Consider the following 21,790-nt stretch of genomic DNA (forward strand, 5'->3'; position numbering starts at 1 on the left):
TGTTGCATGTGATAAAAGAAAAGTAAACTACTAAGCACCCAGTGGAGTGTAACTTCCATCTAAAATATTTTGGGGACTTCAGAAACATTCAGATAATGGAATTTTGTATCAGCTGGGGAGGAAACAGGAGTTTCAGGTGATACTAACTTTTACCAGAAGTTTTGGTTAATAGAGGGTCTGCTATAATAGCTGTATATAGTTCTATCTCAATTCCTTTGATGAAAGAACACTGTCTTTTTGCTCATTTATCAATACCCTGAGGACTTATGCTAGCCTTGAGTTAACTCCTCAACATTCAAGTGAGAACTTGAATGCAGAGTGGCCATGGAATAGGACTGCACTATCATGTTCTTGGGTAACACTGGAATTTTATACGTGACTCAAAAATCTAGGTCAAACTTTTTCTTGACTTCTTATGCCTCGTGCAGCCCCATTTACTTGACTGTGCTAGGCTGCACAAGGTGTAAACTAGTGCTACAGTTGATCTCCTTTTTTTGTTTTTTCTTGTGACTACTTTTAACAGACAGACATCAGACCTACACAGAAGAATACAATTGTGTTGTAAAGATCTACTGTCTTGGCTTATGAATATAACCTCCCATAAATAACCACAGAGCCAAGCAGTGAAATGACAGGTATCTGTCTTAGAATTTTATAGGTACCAGCATTCTAACTAGTTCTAATGTTGAATATTTGTATTTTGTGGTAGGACACCTTCTACAACTGCATTGCTAAAAGGATTACCTTACTGCTCTTGAGAGGCATGGTGCGTTTGGTGATCATTGATTCTATGGCTGCTTTGTTTCGATGTGAATTTGGAGCAAAAGATTCTGTTATGAAAGCCAGATATCTGCAGACATTTGGAGCAAAACTTCACAGTTTAAGCAGTAGATTCAGAACTCCAATACTATGCATTAATCAGGTATGAAACCAGAAATTATTTCTTATTCTGCAGAACCACTGAATAAACAAAATAAGAGACTTCTTGAAAAGAACTACAAACAGAAATGAAGCTGACGGTATTCTTTTTGAACACACACTTTTGTTCTATGATCATTTAATGATTAACGGAGGAGTTTATCATACAGAAACAAATTCACTAGTATTGAGACATCTGTTGGCCCAAAAGTATTTATTTGTATGAATGTTATACAAGCTGGTTGATACATTCTGAAAGTGAGAACATACTTGTATTTATACAAAAATTTCTTCTCCCATGAAACTGCAAAACCTATATAAGAACTAGGAAAGTCAGTGTGTCCCAATATTTTCCTCGCCAACATTTTAGGTTTTCTAAAAATCTAGTCAATTTATGATAGCTCTGGAGGTCTTTATCAACAGAACACATACATCCCAGGCAGTGCCAGAAGCCATTATGGTGACTTTGTGATGTGGAACTTAGTCCACGGAAAGCTGGCCCAAGGAAGTCATAGGCTTAATTTTTTGAGTGACATGTGGGGAAATAATCTTACTTTAAAAAAAATATTTGAGGTATTAAAAGAAACTAGAATGAGCTAAAGGGGAACAATCAGTACAGAGAACTAATGGAAATATTTTCTTTAAAATTGGGATGAAACCTCAGATCTTAGACTTGCTTATGCAGCTTTATGTTTTTAGCTTGTTTTTTTCCTACTAATATTTTTGGAACACTTTTGGAGACAATTTTTATTGTGTTATTTGTATCACGGTAGTGCCTGGAGATCCCAGTGGGTGCTGTAAATCTGATTTTGCAAGTTAGTGTTCAGTACATTAGGAAAAAAGGGCTGCTTGAGTGAGAAAATTGTCTTGTTTTAAAGGGATATTATCAACTTCGTCATAATGACTAACTGAAATGTTCCAATTGCTAATAAGGCAGGCTTTAAATAATATCCCGAAATTTTTTTAAAAAAATTAGTATAGATGGTTTTTTGTCCTCCCCTGTTAATGTTTGCAAGGGTCTTTTTTCGCTAAGGGAGAAAATGTCTATATAGAGGAGAAAGTGAAAATATGTAAAGCATTGTCAACTGCACAAAGTAATCAGACTGAAAAAAGAATTTCTCTCACACTAACTTTGAAGGGATCCCACTGGGATCTGTAATGTCCCATCTTCTCTTCAATATCTAATGATAAATGTTGTTGACCCAGTTGCCAACAGTATGCTAATGACACTGAACTATATATCTAATTCACAATCTATGCAACTGTTACTACTAAAATGTCAGCATGCCTACAAGACATTGGTTCTTGGATGAAGGTCAGCTGGCTCAAGCTGAACCCAGTAAGACCAGTGATGCTAGTCTGAGAGGGGAAACATTTTGAAGGACTAGCCAAGACATAGTTTCTACCTTCCATTGATGACATAAAGCCTCCACCAAAATAGTGTGAGGCTTTGGCTTCTAGTTTGACTCATTAAGCTTAGATGACCTTGTACCATCAGTATCTAAAAACTATTAGTTTCATTTCCAGTTCGTTAAGTAACTTTCTCCTTTTCTTCTGAACAAGGACCTGGCAACAGTCAATGCATTTGTCACATCTAGGGTAGATTACTGTAATTCACTGTATCTGAAGCTGAATGTGAAGATAATGCATCAGCTCTAGCTGTTACAAAATGTGGCTGTCTGCCGTGTCTGTGGTTTAGGAGGCTGCCTTGAGCACAAGAGGCTTATGCTGAAGTCCCTCCATGGGCTCCTGAGTCAACTTATGATGCCAGTTTAAGGCCTTGGGTCCTAATCAACAAAGCAACTAATGGATCCAGCTCCATTAAAGACACAATTCTGTCTATGAACCATTATGACAGCTGCAGTCCTTTGGGACAATGCAGAAAATGAAGCCCAGGATGAAGTTTGAGAGAGCTTGGGATAAAACATTCTCAGTCAAGGGGACCTGCTATGGAACAAACTTCCAGAGGAGATTGTGCAGAGTCTGACCACCTTTAAGAAACACTGCAAAACTTTCTTCAAATTTTTTTCCTCCATAATAATGACACACTGACACCCCCTTGCACCACCAAACCTCTACCATCTAAAGAAAGAAAAGAAAATCTAAAAGATCAAAACAAAAAAAAGCATATTTTTATCCTGAAAAAAGAAGTGCTAGAGATGCCATGAAGTCAAGTAGTGGCTTCGCTATTGCCATTGATTTTACATGGAAGGCACTTGGAATACTACAGTGATGGGTAGCAGGAAAAAAAACCCCTCAGACAACGTCTTTCAGTTCTAATAATTTTAGGGATCACTTGTAACAATACTACAAGCAACGTTTTCAAACAAATGATTCAGCAAGTTGATGGTGGCATCCCTTTAACTTTAGTCCATGATAAGATTGATAAACCTAAACCTAGAGCTCTGCTTCACTAAAATATTCCTAATTTTAAATGGCTGTACTAGAGAATGACAGGTTATTTCTATAAGATGAGACCCTCTCCCCACTAGAAGAACCTGTGGCGAGGACATAGGAGGAGGGGAGGCTTCCCTCAAGTTTCCTTTTAATTCTTCTGTTGGCAGAATCTGAACTCCGTTGCATGATTCAGGCCCTAAACATAGTGGCTTTCTGGGGATGTGAAGCCCCCTAAAGCCTCAGCACTTACTGTAGGACAGAGGTCCCCAAACTGTGGGGTGTGGAGGAACATTTGGGGGGTGAGGCTGGGGCCCAGGCCAGCCCCCATAGGGGGCAAGGAGAGAGCACCGCCCAGCGCTGCTCCTGGCTGTTGGCCCTGCACTAGGGGATGTGCTCCCGGCTGCCAGCCCCAGGCCCCGCCTGCCAGCCAAGACCCCTGGCTGAGGCTCTGCTCCCACCCCTGCCCGAAGCTGTGGCCCAGCCTTAGTCCCCTTTCCTCTGTCTGCATCTCGCCCCCCCGAGCTGCAACCCTGCTCCCAGCTTGGGGGTGGGTGGGACACAGACAGGGGGTAAAGAGGGTCGTGAGGTAAACATTTTGTGGACTACTGCTCTAGGACCCTCTGCCCCATCTCCTCTACAGTGCAGTTCCTGGAGAGCCTTGCTTGTCATGGATTCTGCTACTGGCCCCTTGGATATCCTTTAGAGTGGGACTGTGCATTGGGAAGTTGGCTCTTTTTGGCTGTTTTCCCAGGGTTTTCTGGGGGCAGGTATGCTGCAAATAAGGTATCTGACAAGAAGGCAAGGACAGGGCAAGTATGTATCTTTTCAAAACTCTCTTCTGAGTTGAGAAGATTCTCAGTTCTGCATGGGAGGTGGTGCAGGTAGTTTAAGAGTGCTGGTTAGATCTGTCCTCAGAACCAGGGAACTGTAAATTGGCTCTGGCCTGAGCATAGGTCAGTGCAAACCTTAAGGTTCTCTAACCTATCTCAAATGGACTAATTTCCATTTGGCAGTCTGCCACCTGAAGTGGGACATCCTTAAGGGCTACAATCTTATGAATGTATAGTCTAAAAATGAATGTAGAGTAGCCCACAGGTTCCTCAGCCAGGTGTTTATTCCTGAACATCCTGGAAGGAAAGGAAAGATAAGATGGAATGGGTAATATTTTGTACTGATTTTTGATAATTTGTGTAGGTGTGCTAAAAAAGGCTTCCTAGATATTGCAGCAATAGTCTGGGGGAGGAATTTCTCTTGGGTTTATTATTTTAGTCCAGAGTCCCCCATCTTTGGGGAGCAGCTTTGGATCTGGAACGTTTTATTGGGTTATTTTCCTATGCTTTTGGCTGTTTAAGAAATCTTTTGCCTTTTTGGGAAATGACTGTCTTCCTCTGAGGATTAGCCACTCTTTTAGGGAAGAGTTCTGTTTTGAGCCTGAGCCTTAGCCCAGACCTTCCTTTTGCAAAGGAATCAGAAAGTATGCTAGATTTCTTCCAAGTGCTTCAGTCACTTAAGAACTTGAGATTGAACTCTAGTGCTTTATCTGTTTAGAGGTGGATTGGACCCCTCAGGTCCTAGTAGTGTTTTGACCTTAGTACTGAAGAAATTGCTCTGGAAGGTCTGGATTGACTCCCAAGAGCTGAAGAGGACTGATGTGCACTTAAAGTGTCTTTAGAGGAGTCTTTGCTTATGTGGTGGGATGCACAGGTCCTACATTTATGTAGACCAAGTCTCTTTTCCTGGCAAAGCAAGGTTCTGCAGATAGGGAGCACTTGTGGAAGAACTACCCTTCCAAGTGTCCAGAAACGGTCTCCTAACCGCTGGAGCATTTCTTAGCCTTTGAATTGTTCCATTGGGACTGCTCTGCTGTAAAAAAAAAAGTGAAGTGCAGAAGCCCAGTGAATGGTCTCATTTGGGGAATAAGGCTCCTGAAATTTCAGAACCCCCCCCCGGCAAAGAAGAATCGGGATATCGGGACTGTTGCTATAATCTCAAATTCAGCTTTAAAAACTGGGAATACTGGATTGCCATTCTGCTTAAAAAGCTGGAGCTAGAATCTGACACAAGGGGGGAAGGCCCATGAGCAAGCCTCATGGACGGTCTGAACTGCCTCTGGTATTTGCTGAAAGAGAAATGCAGCCCAGTCCTCTGACTGAGGAGGTGGAGGATCCAGAAAGCAAATGCATTTTTAATTAAAAAATTTAAAAAAAAGTCACTAACTGGATTCCTTTTTAAATAAGACATGTAGCATATCAAGTAGGTTACAAAAACTGTAGTTACAGGAGGGAGCTCTGAATGTAATAATTTTTTTCTCATCTGTATCTTCAAGTTGTGTCTCCAAGAAAAAAATCATAGCATACACTAAGGGCTACATACAGACAACTGTTCTTTAACTTACTGTGCTTTTGTCAATAGAAAGGTGTTAAGAACAAAGATTTTTATATGTTTCATCTTGCAAGATAATTCATGTGGTTGAGATGCATTCCTGGGAGGCAGGACACCTGACTTCTATTCCAGGCTCTATCCACAGTCTGTGTTTGATCTTGGGCAAGTCACTTAATCACTGAGTGTCTTCACTTACACACATAAAATGGGGTTTATTCTTTTATAGTTCTTCAGATGATGGTTCAATCTAGTGAAACTATTCAAGGGCCCTTTTTAATTAATAGCTTGGTGCAAGCTGTCACTAAGTTTATATCCCACAGTACCCCTTCAATTTCAGCCTGAATAAGTTTGGTGTGTGTTTTTTTTTTAATTTAGTTTAATTTGAGATTCACTATATGGTCTTTTTTTTTTTGTCACCCCCTTTCCCCACCCTTCCTTGGGTAAATACAACTATATATTCAAAATGCAACTTCATTCAAATTCTATTTTTTTTATGATTTAGGTAACTGATGCAATGGATGAGACAGATGTTGCTCAGAGCAATTTTGGGTAAGTAGTTCTCCATAAACTGAAATGTAATAGCGCACGTGCGCGCACACACACACACACACACACACACTGATTTAACCCTGCACTTTTTTTTTATAATATAACATATAGGACCATAGAAACAGAATGCTACATTAGATGAACTCTGGTCTGATGTGACAAGGCAATTCCTGACAGTGACCAGTACTAGCTGTGGAGGAAAGTGGAAGAAATCCTATGGGGTACAATTATGGAATAATCTGCCTATAGGGGATGGTGTGGTTGGTTTGTTTTGAAAACCTCAGGTATTAGTGGTTGGTTTATACTCTAGCACGAGGGATTTTATCTTCTCTTGTCTGTCTAATGTAACTGTGGATGTTGTCATTTTTCCATACAAATTTAAACCTTTATTAAAATCCTGTTTTTGTTTTTTTTAAATTGTAAAGACATCATTAACCAGCAGAACTTCATTGCCACAAGATACCTTTGAGGCCAAAAGATTAGTAGGATTTAAATAAGGCCGTGGTATTTATATGAATGAGAACATTCCCAGTGACATAAGATCATATTTTAGAAGAGGAGATAAAATTTTATGTTTGAGGGGGCATGACATTGTTGATGGGGGTTAGGGAGAAACTTCTCCTTTTGGGCAGGTTATTCCCTGCCTATTGGAAGATTTCCACTTTCCTTTGAAACAAATTTTATAAATGACAAATCAAGAAAAAAAATTGAGGGTGTTTAAATCTACCCCACCCTCCTTAATGTTGTCTCTGATGGAGCCCAGGGTAGATGGCCCTGTAATTTGTATTTTAAGTGGTTGAAAACTTGTTTGAAGTTGACTTATTGTAATTCTTCCTGGTAAAATAGAGCTTTTGTCAAGACAAATGCCATATCTATGAAATATTGCAGCTACTTATAGCTGAAGTGTAATTTCTAATGTATGTTTACTTAAGATGTTTCACACTAGATTGTTAATTCATTTTATGTTTCATGCATGCAAAAACTTGACAAAACACTGTTTTCTTCCAGCTTATTGGATAAGAAAATTTCTCCAGCACTTGGGCTAACGTGGTCCAATCAACTGTTGATGAGACTGATGGCCAGTCGCATAACACAATCAGAACAGTCACCTAGAGGTGCATTACAGCATACTGGAAGTGTTTTGAGGACTTTAAGCGTGGTTTTTGCTCCTCATCTCCCTCCGTCCTTTTGCTGCTATGCAGTAAATTTGGAAGGTGTGAAAGGTGTAAAAGTGAAAACCTCACTGTGAAAATGTTACATATCTATCGACTCCAAAGATAGATATAAATGATTGTGAATCAGGAAGCCATTGGCCTACTTCTCCCCCCCCCCCCCCCAGCTGTAGAAAAGATACCTAGCCATGTATATGAAAAATGTTGCTTGGACAATACACTTTTATAACCATACTCTGCAAAAATACAGAAGTAGTGATGAAGAATAGATTTCTGTACCTACTTTTAGATTCAGTTAGATACATTAAAGTGCAAACCTATCTTGGAAAAGAAGGGCTCTTAATAAAATATTACCGGCATCTTTGAGATGCAGACTATACTTATGCTGGCCTGCTTTAAACACTTACTGAAGTAGGCCAGCTGTACTTTCGAATCCTGACGCGTGCAGGGAAATAGCATGTTTATAAAACTAATTAAAGTAGCTGAAAGTGTGCTGCTCTCAGAAAGGAATAATTCATGAATATAGTACCAAAGCAATACTGACTTGTTACCTGCACTAAAACCCCCCCCCCCCAAAAAAAAAAAACAACTCGCCTTACCACAACCAACAAAAAAACCTTTGTGCTGTTACTTCTATCTAAACCATAGCTGACTTCACTACTTGTAGCAGCGAGGGTATTTGTGGAGAAGAGGACACAGCTACTCCTCTAGCTCCTGTACATTGGCTATAGATTCTATGAAGATTCTTATACTGCTCACATCACCAGAGCAACTTCAAGTAGTTCATGAAGCAAATATTAACATTTGTTATATATGATTCATTCTCTCTGCAGAGGGAGAATTGTGTGTGCAGTGTAGCATTTTGGTAACATTTTAGATATACATACCGCTATGTATTTATATTTTCATTGCGGGCAGCATTAGTAGGGGCAGCATTCGTTCCATATCTTCTACTTGTAAATGGGGTTAAGCCTGAAGTTTGTTTACAACAGTTATTGGCTGCAGATGGGAATGCTGTAATATAAACTGGCTGCAAAATGTATAGGCTGATCCTAGCTAAGATTTTTAAAAAGCTCTTATCAAGCAATACCAAATATAAATTGAACTGTATAGGATAAGTTAGTTTGCCTAAGGCAAACTGGAAAGATTTCATTTTAGGTTCGACTCCTGCCTTGTTTCTTTCAGCAAAGTAGTATTTTACTATATCACTTTTAAAATAAAGCTGTCATAGGAGGTGTACAGGAATACTTGATTTAACCACTTACTGAATACTATATGCATGGAGTTGAAGCTGGAAAATACAGATGTTGCATGCTACTGTGTGCTAGAAGAGAGGTATGTAAAGCAGAGAGTGAAGGTACATTTGTTTTTAAGCTTCCACAAAGAGAGGTTGTTTAGTTAGCATGGCTCTTTTTGTTACTCATTTACAATACACTTCTATCTCCCTGACTAGTGACTCCAAAGGGAGCTGTTGTGCAGTGCTTAATAGCAACACTGTCAATTTGATCATCTTTTAAATTAAGTCCTGTGCTAGAACACTCTAAATGGCATGTCCTAATACTTTTAATTCCATTAATTTCCCATTCCCTGTTGGGGTTTAGAAGGGTCTGCTGGACAGCTGCTGAGAGCAGTGCCAAAACTAACTCAGGCCTTCCCATTCTGTGCAAACTCTTGCTTCTTCACTTTCAGTTCTTGTGAACACATGCAATGTTAACAAAACAGCGAAATGACATAGCAGCATTCTCAGTCATGCACAAAGGGACCATAAAATCACTAGTGCTGGCCACCTGAGAATTCCCCCATTATTCCAGATTCATAGATTCCCAAGCCAGAAGAGAACATCTAGTCTGACCTCCTATATAAACAGGCTTTGAAACATGCCCAAAATAATTCCTAGAGCATATCTTTTAGAAAAACATCTGATCTTGATTTAATATTTGTCTGATGGAGAATCCACCATGACCCTTGGTAAACTGTTCCAATGATTAATTACTCACCATTAAAAATGTACTTCTTTCCAGTCTGAAATTGTCTAGCTTCAACTTCCAGCCATTAGAGCATGTTCTAACTTTCTATGCTACACTGAAGAGTCCATTATTAAATGGTTTGTTCCCTACGTACATACGTAATCAAGTCACTCAAATTTCTTTTTGTTAAGCTAAATAGATTGAGCTCCTTAAGTCTATTATTGTAAGGCATGTTTTCTAATCCTTTAATCATTCTTGTGGCTCTTCTCTGAATCCTCCAATTCATCAACATCCTTCTTGAATTGTGGACACCAGAACTGGATGCAGTATTCCAGCACCAACTGCACTAGTGCCAAATGAAGAGGTAAAATAACCTCTCTACTGCTACTTGAGATTCCCCTTTCTATGCATCCAAGGATCACATTAGCCCTTTTAGTCACAGCGTTACACTGGGAGCTCATGTTCAGCTGATTATTCACCACTACCCTTAAATCTTTTTCAGAATCACTGTTTCCCAGGATACAGTTTCCCAAGCTGTAAGTAACCTTTGTCCGGCTTGTCCTCGTCCATCCTTCCACAAATGCAAGTTGATGCCAGAACATTGTTTTATTGTGAGCACGTTCTTTCCATTTCTGGCCAAAGATTTGTCATGCGATCAGCCCAGTGCGTTTTCCGTCTGCCTAGCGATCACTTGTAGTTTCTGGGGGATCTAGTCATTGATGTGGATTGTCTATGTATTTTCTTGCCTGTGGACTACATGACCTGCTCATCTCCACTTTGTGTTGTACATCACCTGCACTACATCGGTCACCTCTGTACGCCCTCTGATCTCATTTGGTATATGATCATGGAGCGATATCTTGCACATTTGCCTTTCCATTGCTCTCTGGGTGACCATTTTTCTTCCATTTTTGTTGTTGACCAGCTTTCCGCTCCATATATCACTGCTGGCAGAACAGTGGAGTTAAACAGTTTTCCTTTTTTTCCATGGGCAGTTCATCTGTTAAAGACATTTATTTTGTTGAAACTTGCCCATCCTGCCTTTCTCCTCCTACTGCATTCCCCTTCAAATGAGTTGTCTCTGTTCAGCTGCTAACCCAGATAAATATATTTATCGACCTCCTTGATTACTTGCCCATTTACAGTGATGATTCCTGCTGCACAGTGCTCATTCTGTATCCTCATCTTTGTGTTCACTTCCAACCCGATATCATCTGAAAGCATTTGCAGTTGCTGCAATTTGTTCTCCAGTTCTGCATCCTTTGCCAATATTACACAGTCGTCAGCAAAGAGAAGATGTGTTAACTGTTTGTCAATTCTGATTCCTTCTTCCTAGTTCAATTTCTTGAACAGCAACTCCAGTACTGCTGCAAACAGCTTTGAAGAGATTATGTTGCCTTATCTGACTCCTCTACATATAGTAGTAATGCAGGGGACATTGAATAATGTTCTTGAACAACTGCGGTTAATTTCTTCTAGCAGGTCAGTGTGCCTTGGGTCAATTCCAGTTTCATTGAGCGCGTTGAGTAGAGCGTTAATCTCCACTGAGTCAAACTCCCCTAACCACCTTGGAGCTACGTTTGTCAGGACAATCATTTGGAAAGCTTCAGAAAGATGTTTGGCAGTCAAATTTGGATGGGTTGGTTCTACTTCTTGGTCCTCTTCTTCCATTGCTCGTCACCTCTAGTTGCATCAGATCTTCATTGGTTAGCTCTTCTCCATGTGATTGCAGAAGTTGTATAACGTTGACTTCTTCCACCTCATCAAAACCCGCTTTCTTGGCCAAGCCAAGGATATCTCTCTTTATAGCGGGGACAACATCTTTTAAATCCTTTTAAGTCATTGATACATTTCATGCATGCCTGAGTAACTTCAGCCCAGGACTCAGCACTGTTATTGATGCACTTCAGGATGTTGTTGTCACACCAAAATAGCTGAATTTTAGGTTTGCCTTCCCACCTCGGTGCCTCTGAGCTGGTTGAAAGAATGTTTTAAGTAATATGCCTTAAATGCGGCGATGGCTCTTTGGTCCATGGGTTGGATGAGTGAGGCAGTGTTAGGTGGCAGAAAGACAACTTCGACGTTTTCACACAGCTCGTCCAGGTTGATTGGATGAGCTGGTGCATTATCAGTAAGCAATAAATCTTGAAATCAAGATTTTCCTTATCACAGTATTCCTTCCATGCAGGGACAGAGTCAGCCATTCTGAAAAAACAGCTCCAGTTATCTGTGCCTTCTTATTGGATCTCCAAATGACTGGAAGGTGTTCCTTTGAAAATTCCTTGAGAGCGCGTGGTGTTTCAGATTGGTACACTGTCAGTGGTTTCATCTTCATGTCTCTGGCAGCATTACCACCTAGAAGCAAGGTTAGACTGTCTTTAGCTGCTTTAAATCCAGGTGCTGTCTTCTCCTCTCTGGAAATGTAAGTCTGCTCAGGCATCCTCTTCCAGTACAGGCCCATTTCATCGACATTGAAGACTTGTTTAGGGGAATAGCCATCTTCCACAATTATTTTCTTGATAGGGAATTTTTTAGCTGCTGCAATATAAGTACTAGCCACCTCACCAGACATCTTGATGTTATGCAGGTGGAAGCTTCTCTTGAACTGATCAAACCATCCCTGACTTGCTGTGAAAGTGTCTGTCTGTGATCCTTCACCTTGGTCTCTCTTCAAATTGTCATATGAACTCTTTGCCTTAGCTTGTATCACTAGCAAACTTATAGGTATGTTCTGCTGGTTTTGGTCCTCTATACACAGTGAGAGAAGACGCTCCATGTTTTCCAGCAAACTACTTCTTGATTGACTTATTGTAGTAGCACTAAGCCGTGTTACACACTGATTACTAGCCCTCATCTTGTTGGCATTATTCCAAATTGTTCTCTCAGTGGTTGGAGTAAGATGCCAATGTCTACTGCATGCTTGCCTGCATCAAAACACTTTAAAGTGTCTAATTTAGTATCTAAGCTAATGGTTTTCTTGCTGCTAGTGGTACTGCTAGGCACTCCACAATCACTTGCTGGACATTTTTGACTCCAGCTGGGTGTTTTGATGCTGGGCAATGCTCCTCCAGATGTGCATGCATGTGCTACTCTTTACTGCCTTCACCCTGGACTGTCTATTGTCATGCAGCATCAGTCAATTATTTGCAAGGGAAAGAATCTGGAAAACCCATGTCATTCTCCATGGTAATCTGCTCCCCTCCTGGAGGCTCTGTGGGTTTAGGCTAGGACTAGTTATGGCAGTTCTTACTTTCTTGCAGGTTCTTTCTTTCACAGGAGCCCTGCTGGAGGTCCAAAGGCCTCTCTTCCACGGTGCCCTGGAAAACTGACCCTGCTGTATCTCCCCTAGTAACCATGCACTCAGCACCTGAGCAGCACTGCAGCCAATATAGTAAGAGGAAAATGTTTGCTGCAGAGCTGGGCCACTCTCTGCTGTGTGCATGCAGGGGCAGAGAGATGCAGCTGGCATAAAAGGGAATAACAAAGCTCCCGTGGATTTCAGACTTTCATGGGAGCAGTGCCAGGTTCTGGGCATCTCTATGCCACTTCTCACCCTTGCTACAGCAAAGCAGATGCTGGAATGCTATTCCTGTAACGTGCTTTGGGTGGACTGCCAACCCATGTTCTTACCTCCCTCCAGCGAAAGGGGGGGCGGTGGCGGGAGCAGATAAAATTGTTTATTCTGTTGCAAGACAGGGCCTCTGCTGTGCACCACCTGCAGCTGCTTTGCAGGCAGCTGGTGGCCTTGCAAGTGCTTGGTGTAGCATCCTCTTCCCAAGCAGGGCTGTTGGGCCATAAAGCAATAGTGAATCGCTTGGGGGGGGGGGGTAAAGTGTGCACGTGCTATGTGTTTACAAACATACTGTACATACAGTACTATAGCTGAGAGGTGCCCCTGCCTTACCCCACACAGGCACAGCAGGCAAGGAGGCTGGAGGTGCCATTGTAGGCCAAAAGCACCTTGTGCAGCAGCAGCAGCAGCAACTTCCCCTACTGTGCAAACACAGGCACCAACTTTGCCAAGGGCAGGGGGCTCAATCCTCTGTCCCCTTCTCCTGAGCCCCCACCCTTAACCCACCTCTTCCCCCCCCACACACACTGCTCCACCTCCTTCCCCTTTACTCCCCATACCATATCCTCCCCCCCATCTCCTGAACACAGCAAACCAACTGATTGCTGTGGGCAGGAAGGAGGGGGAGGCTGCGTGCCACATCCTCACTCCTCCCCCCAGGCTCCTGAATGCCCCAAGACAGCTGATTGCTATGGGCAGGAGGAAGGCACTGATCTGCAAGGTCCAGGGGGAGTGGAGGGTGTAGCAGAGCTGATAAGGGGGCTACCAACCCACTGTCTTATAAAGTCACTGCTCTTCTGCAGACTCCTGCAAGCTGTGAACAAAGCAGGCAGCCAAACGAAGTTACAGGGGAGCATTATTCAACTTTAAACTATCATGTTCTATAATAGAGCAAGGACATAACATTGAAACAACGTTAAGCGAGGGGACAGTAAGGGGGAGTTACTATATAGTCCTAGATCTTGCAGGTTACAAGAGTTTATAATTTTCTTGAGCTCTCTGCACCCAGAAAAAGAAAGTGACAAAAGTTTAAAACAAGAAACAAAAAAATACCTCATTCACAGAGAAGCACTTATACAGTCAAAGGCAATGTTTAAGAGAATTTCTTTACTGTATTTTTTCATCAGCTATAGCTGTATATAGGGTTCACATAAATTGCATTTATAAACTACACTTTAATTCAAAACAAGTTAGGTGGTGTAAAACCCATGAAAAGCAGATCTGTATACAGTGCTACATAGTTATTTTGTTAAGTGTTCCTTACTTTTCAGCAGAATATTATCAGCAATACAGGAACATACTGTAATTCTCCATTGTAAGTCATAACTGTTCCAGTAGGTTTTTTTTAATGTAATAAATGCACTTTATTTAGGAACTGTCCCTTATTATAGCTTTATTAATCTTTGGGTTTCACAACTGAGGTTTGCTTCTGTACAGGAAAAATACACAACTAAGGGCTTTTTACATGAAAGGTTTACATTCTAAAATGCATAAATACTCAACTTTATTTTACATAGAACTATTGTTAAGACTACATTTAAATATTTTATTTTTGCACTTTGAAAATAAATGCCAAAAGACACAGACATGTTTTGTTAACAGCGTCAAATCAAACCATAGCTCTGTAACAGATACAAAGTAAAAGACATTCAGTGGTAACAGGATATGCTTCTGGAACCAGATTGCTGTTGAAAATTAGAATGGTAGGACAGTTATTCTGTGCACTGTAAAGACACTGGTGTATAAAAGAAAAAGTGCATTTATGGAACTAAAGTGTTAGACAACACAATGGATCTAGTTAAAAAGCCTAACCTTTAACTTCATGACAAGTTCTGCATTTAAAATCAGTGAATTACTGATATTTGTTACAATTAAGGTTTTGTTTTATTTTGAAGCTTTTCAGTTCTTATCCTTCAAGAAAGAACCCAGAATTCCTGTTTCTCCTTCAACAGTTGGAATATACTATACAGTATTTGAGAGCTAAGATCAACACAAGCACCCTCAAATCAGTCTTTAAGGTTTTAAAACTAACTTCTGTAATCTAAATCCACAGATATTTTTCAGTTGGATTTAAAGGGAAAGGTGACATTACTGCCCTTAAAGACAGAGCCCTGCAAATCTGCTTAAATCTATGGACCAGATGCAGATACAAATTTTGTATCTGCACAGGGCTTCACTTAAAAAGATGCTCCTGACCTCCATTTTCCTTCTCATCCCAACAGAACCAAAATACCCTTAGTGATTTTATAGAACCTGAGCTGTGCATTCTTAATTTGTTAATTTTGTTACACCAGCCTCCAAGTTACATAGGAAAGTACTTTTTATAATTTTAAAAAACTTCATAGAGCTTTAAGTTGGAGACAGTGTCTGATGAATACATTGAGATGCTGAATATTCCTCATTATTTACCAATTTTTAGTATTCTTTTTATATCAAATTGTATATAGTTTTTAGTCTACTTTGGTTTTGTCAATGTATAACTAATCTGCCATACTTTTACAGTCCTAGGCATCTTCAGTGCTTTAAAATGCAAGTGGAGTGTTAACCACTGAATTTTAGCTATTATCTTTTAAATTATTCTTATTTCAAAGCAGCCATAACAATTGTATTACATGGATATAAAGAGTTTTGCCACTCTATCACAAACCTTCATTTTAGGGCTACTGAACGCAGGGTGATGAATGTGTGGGTAACTTTTCATTTAGCTCTACTTTTTTAAAAAAAACAAAACAAAACACTCCTCACCTCTTCCACTCAAAGTACTGAGACTATAAATTATTTGAAACAAATGTAAACTTTCACAACTTCCCCTCACAAATTAACCATTTACTTTTTAAAGAGAGAATATTTATACCAGTGCATTTACAAAAATACATCAAAATGCAAAGTCTGTACTATAAAACTAAACTTTACACGTTCATGCTTTCCTTCCAATATTTATTCTTTTGATAAAGGCAGACACTTTGATTACTAAAATGCAATACATACACTTAGCAGCTTTCAGACAAAGTAAGTGACCTGGTTGACAAAAACTAAATTGTACACTTGAACCTATCAAATACTGTAAACATACATTAGACGAAGCACTGCATGCAAACCCCATTTTAACGGTACATACACAACATAACCATACTTGGTTTTCTCTTTTGTTTTTTAAGTCAATGGAATCCTTTAACTGTACAGATTAACCACAGATACTTCAAGCTTAAACCTTTTTGAATTACTACCACTCATCCTTGAAAAAAAATACAAAACCATGAAAATAAATGTCTAAATTAGTTCATCCATAGTTTGATTTAAATACCTTGCTACTAGGGACATTGTTTACAAACAGTAAACTGCTAGTTCAGTCACCCATCTACAAAGGGAGTTTACGAATCACTGCTAAATTTTACCATGATATTTAATTAGATCTTCAATCAAGAACGAATAGGGAGAGTACTGCTAGCAACTGGTGCGCAACTGACAGAGTCTAGCCAAAAAATTAAAATGGAAGTGTCACATTATTATTTAAAAGTAAACTCAGAAGTCCACATAAAAACAAATAGATGCATACACTGGCAAAGTAATTTTTTGGATCATTTAAACAAAAGGATGATCGATGCTAAAAACCTAAGAAAAATTACACAGATTTTGCAACTTGGTAAAAGAGTGGTTTTGTTTGGGAAGATGGTGTGCAATAGAGAAGTAGGTCAACGTTTTAACCTTATCATTCCTTGATAGAATTCCTTTAAATATATAAAGCATGTAAGTCACATTTGTAAGCACAGTACTAAGAGTACCACCTACAATATTTTATTGAGCTATTTAAAAACCTAAAATGAGATTCCACCACTACCAGAGTCTGACTCTAGTCTTGAATTTAAGACCATGTAATAAAATTTCTAGTTAAGCAGGTCTGAATTATGTTTTAAATATTTAAACAGATTTCTATTTACACAACAAGTTCCAGTTCTCTGAGAGGCTGCAAAATCATCATCTTTCAAATTTGAATTAAAGGCTTAGAAACAAGTTCTTTGATTTTTGGTGCAATCTAAGTCCCTTTGGGTCAGAATACCTACTTTTCTACAAAGTCAGACCTTTATAGGTGCTTTTCACATTGGTGAAAGTCACCTTGGATGTAAAGGGCCTGTAAAAAGTCCTCTGGGCCACCATTACTGTGATAGCTCCTCCCATACTAGCAAAGGCTGACTGGTAGGGCAGGCCTCTGCACTAGAAATCCTTCATAGTTATTGCAAAAGAGACAGCTGACACAAAGCAGTTGTGGTAGCCCTGTGGCCTGCCCACCAGTTAGCAATGGGTACCATCTTCTTACTCCACTCCCAGCAACTGCTGTTTATTTCCATGGGCAAAGCTAGTTTACGTCAAGCTTTGTGCAGTGAACTATGAATTCACCAACAAACATATATGTGATGTTTTACTAAAACAATGTAAAAGCTCTAAAAAACATTCAAATTTGAGTCCACATTATGACTACATCTATAAAATAACTGAGCAATAATTTGTTCTCAAGTTCATCACTGAATTGCACTAGTCTGGATTAAAACCACTACACATTAGCAGCATCTTGTCTCAATTTCTGGACTGTTTTTATGGCAAGTACACCATATATACAATTTTCTTCTTTATAGAGATGCTAATGAAGTACCTCATAGTAAACATAAGCGCATTACATATATGACTGGTTGCATCAGTCATTAAAATAAGCTTTAAAACCAGGTGCCAGTTGGTCAAGGAGTTATAACAGTATTAGGGTCTAGTGAGTTCTTCACAGCCTGATCAAATACCAAAACTTTTTTTTTCCTTCCTCTATTTTACCTCAATGTGTGTTAGTCTCATCTTGGATTAGTATTCCATCTTGTCCCAAAGTTATCTTTTTGTTCTGTATATTTCAATTACTTCCCTATATTCACAAACACATGCACATTTTTACTTTCTCCTTCCACTTGCATGTAAATAACAGTTTTCACCTGTCTACAAAATTCTATGTGTGGTGTTTTAAAAATCACATATTTTACAGAAAAAAAACAAACTGAAAATGTTAGTGTTCACAAGATACTTAAACGTTACATACTTAGTCCCAGCAGCAGGCCTGAATACAGACAGCACATCTATTAATTGTATATAGATTAAAAAAAGGATGGCTGATCAAAAATGTGACCTACCTGCCAAATAAGGGCATCTAGTGCTTCTGATGGGGTCCTAAATGTATTAAACTTCAGTAGAGAGTTTCACAAGTAGGTCCTCTGCACAGCAGCTATTCCACAGTATAACAGCCTAGCATGCAATCACCTGCTTCATTTGCTCCTGTTGCCATCAACTAATATGGAGAGAGGCAAGAGCTGGAACAAGCATGAAGGAACAATGGAGTAGTTTTAGCCTAAAGAGAACTAAGGGATAAGAATTCCAGTGGAAAGGCAGGAAAAGTGTCAGCAACCTGAGGCACAATATTCTACTGCGCTTGGACAGTTGCACCCCACAGCTTCGAAATGCATCTACTGTACAAAATACAGGCCAAAATCTTTGCTATTTCCCCCCGATCAAAATGAACTGTATGAGCACCACTGATTACTGGGCCTTAAGATCTACATCAATAAATAAGGTATGAAATTTCATAGTTACAGGTATTGCTATGCATGCCACCTATAGTTAAGGTAGTCTGAGTGTTTCCATTACAAAATTTATTATTTAGATCTACTGGTTAAGGAATCCAATATTTAAGCTCTACTTTTCAGGCAAGATATCTGAAATTGTTCTTCTAGTCATGTAAGGTAAAGTCGCACCAGCATAGTATACCCCATTCTGAATTTATGCAGTAATGCACATAACTGATACTTGTCTCTCATTCAAGCACTGTATATATTTTCTGTTACATATTTAATCTGTTTTCAAATATCAATATAGAGAACCCTTTATACTCCTTTGCATTTTGGTATGTTTTATATGTATTTCTATTTTTTCAGTTTTCAGCTGCTGTGATATTCAGATCTGTTAACAGAAATCAACATAAGTAGCATGAATTACAGCAGTGCAATGAGCAATATATATCTATATAGTTTCTCTTCAGAAGAAAATATCCACTAATACTATGTTTAAAAATGTCACTACTATTTTAGAAAAGTAAAAACAGCCGTCCATTGCAAAAGAGTCTACAAATTAGATGTTCCTATAGAGAGTCATAAGGAACCAAAGCTTTGAGAGTCTCAGTGCTTCTTTATTCACAAAGGAATTTTAGCTAGTTTCTGTCCAAGAACTTCAATGTGCCAAATCAGTGTGACTGGCACTCAGAGCCCTTGAGTCTGTCAGACAATTATTTCGTTCCTGTATAAAAAAAATGAAAAAAAATTATTAAAACGCTTGAGCAACCTGGATGCCTGCATAAAAAGAATGATAAAAAATTAAAAACTAAAACAAATACTTGAACAATTGGTGTACTTTAGGAAACTAGTATTGCTTACCTACTTTAGTTTGAGAGATTATGTAAGATTTTTTTTCACATCCTGATAACTATCTTTACTTCAACCACAGATGTAGTAATATCTGAGCACATCCCTTGCATTCCTAACAGGTATTTATTACAGAAGGGGCTGACTGCCTAGGGATATTGCCAAGTGTCCTCTACTCGGCAAACCAGGGAAAATATTTGTAAAATTTGTAAACACATTGTTAACTTGACACATTTCACATGTGGTAAGCACAGCTCGTTGAGAAAGCACACATTATGGAATGTACAGGAAATGTTATAAAGTTATACACTCCTCGGCCAAGACAGTCCGATTTTGAAAGCCCTGGCCATTTCTGTATTACTGTTGCAAAGTGCTTTGGTTTACCTTGGTGGATATTTTTGGTCAAAGTTCACATAAATTAATGAAGGAACATTTTTGCATAAATTTCAGAAAACTAAAAAATTGCAGTAGACTCTTTAGGGATAATACTAAGGAGATACCTTTATGCCACACAACAGTGAAAGAGATCCATATAGCATGTGCTTTTGTTATACGCTTTGGGGCAAATAAAGGTGAAGATTCTACAGAACACAGTATGACGCAATATTCCCCCCAAAGTTAGTCACAGCTGCTGTTAGTAAAATGCACAACATCGTTTAGCACACAGAACATTACTAGCTTTCCTTGACAACATATGCAATGGTGACTTATTAGGTACAAACAGTTATGCGTAGTAGTGATCAGGTACACTGAATATAGTTAGGCAAAATATTTACAGTTTAGATTTTGGTAGAAGCAACACTTGATAGCAGATCAGATAAATTTAGGGCCTGCTCCTGTGCACCCTGAGCTCCCACTGAAGTCATTGGGATTTGAGAGCACATAACACCTAGTATGACTGGACCTTTTGAGAGAAGCTTCTTTCATCAAAAATATAGAATATCTGAGCTTTGAAAATATTTCTTGAAATATAAATTTAAAAAGGAAGTAAGATTCCAAAAAACTTACTAGCCATTCCAATATTCTAATTCAGGCTCTAGTTCAGCATAATAGTTAGGCACCTGCTTAGCTGACTGATATCAATGGGACTTAAGCAGGTGCTTAAAGTTAAGTATGCGTTTAAGTACTCTGCTGAATGCCAGTGGACTTAAAGCACAAGCTTAAAGTGTTTTTGCTATACTGAAAGTCTTATTGAGTCCCAAGAGGTTTAGTATTTTACTGTTTCTCAAGCTCTTCAGCCCAAACCCTGCTACTGGTATCTACTTGTGTAAGAATATTATAGGGCTTCTTACTTGAAAGTGATCTTCAGTAGCCTTGCCACCCATGTTAAGAACATTCAGAGAACTGGCACGCTTCATGCTGCAACCAGGATAGTGAACATGCAAGGATAAACCAATCAGAATAATTGAAAACTAAACTCTAAACACACAAGTATAATAATACTGAGGCAAACTTAAGGGAGTTTTAATATAACCTGTGAAACCTAATATGAAGTATGCTCTTTAAGATAACATACTTTCTATAGTTACTTATATACATTTGCACATTTTCCTTCTCTCTTTTAATTCTAAGATACATATCGAAATAATTGCCAGCCCCATAGTATTTAAGCACATTATGTGCTTTGTGTTAATATCTTTAATGGTTCAAATTATGTGTTTCCAAAATGTGTCATCTTTCTGAATCAATACATTAATTTAACATATGCTCCACTTTAATGCTCATTTTAAAGTTATTTAGCTAATTTAAAAAAAAAAAACAAGCTATTTGGATGTAGTTGTTTAGGAAATGTTTGTGAAAAATATTAATACATATCACTAAATGTGTCCAATAAGTTGTACTTAACTAGTAAAAACTATGGAAAAACTTCCATTTACATAAATAAGGCAAAAATTAACAGGTTACCATAGACATTCCTTTTACAGCAGATTTTTTAAAAGCTTGCTAAGTCTATTTTGAAGTGAAGGACAATACAAGATTGTTGCTACTATTAACTTTTGTCATGCTTGTGGCCATAATGTGCTTCAATCAGTGGCAGTCTTGAAATGGTCTTCTGAAAGCAATACATCACAAAGATAATATAATCAATTTAAGCCCTTGTTATTTTAGAAGGGCTATTGCTAATCAAGATAATATAAAATAGTTAATACAGAGTTATCAGCTTCTGTATTCTTGAGGATAAGGATTAATAATTGCTTTCATCTTGATCTTTAATAAAAGATTAATCAAACATCTACAACATTTAAGACTAAAATGTTTAAATGTGAAGTTATATACATTTTAAGTTAGAGTATTAAATAGTCCCCAATGTCAGAAGATTTTGCTGAAATGGTACAATATGAATGTTTGCTATTCCCCACCCTAAATACCTAAATCACTGGATCTTTT

The 21,790-nt window shown here is 38.8% G+C and overlaps 2 protein-coding genes across 21 annotated transcripts in view; one reads left to right on the forward strand and one right to left on the reverse strand.

Moving 5' to 3' along the window:
- The window catches only part of XRCC3 (X-ray repair cross complementing 3), a 28,193-nt gene extending 20,514 nt beyond the window's left edge, over window positions 1-7,679 (forward strand). For 9 of the 10 annotated variants that reach the window (XM_039538522.1, XM_039538527.1, XM_039538525.1 and 6 more), the window contains exons 6-8: window positions 710-922; window positions 6,200-6,246; window positions 7,255-7,679. In XM_039538522.1, the coding sequence (XP_039394456.1) occupies window positions 710-922; window positions 6,200-6,246; window positions 7,255-7,495 (501 nt within the window). In that variant the 3' untranslated portion in view covers window positions 7,496-7,679. Of the gene's footprint in view, window positions 1-709; window positions 923-6,199; window positions 6,247-6,357; window positions 7,019-7,254 lie in introns of those variants that run through there. The other variant, XM_039538530.1, reaches the window with a different exon arrangement.
- A 6,369-nt stretch (window positions 7,680-14,048) lies between these two features.
- LOC120404527 (kinesin light chain 1) overlaps window positions 14,049-21,790 on the reverse strand; it is a 115,919-nt gene continuing 108,177 nt past the window's right edge. For 9 of the 11 annotated variants that reach the window (XM_039537253.1, XM_039537254.1, XM_039537250.1 and 6 more), the window contains 2 exons: window positions 20,695-20,761; window positions 15,762-19,277 (listed from right to left, as the gene is read on the reverse strand). In XM_039537253.1, coding sequence (XP_039393187.1) covers window positions 19,212-19,277; window positions 20,695-20,761 — 133 coding nt within the window. In that variant the 3' untranslated portion in view covers window positions 15,762-19,211. Of the gene's footprint in view, window positions 19,278-20,694; window positions 20,762-21,415; window positions 21,456-21,790 lie in introns of those variants that run through there. The other 2 variants (XM_039537249.1, XM_039537248.1) reach the window with 2 other exon arrangements.

This window comes from Mauremys reevesii, linkage group 4 (genome assembly GCF_016161935.1).
Source record: "Mauremys reevesii isolate NIE-2019 linkage group 4, ASM1616193v1, whole genome shotgun sequence".
Taxonomy (NCBI): Eukaryota; Metazoa; Chordata; order Testudines; family Geoemydidae; genus Mauremys; species Mauremys reevesii.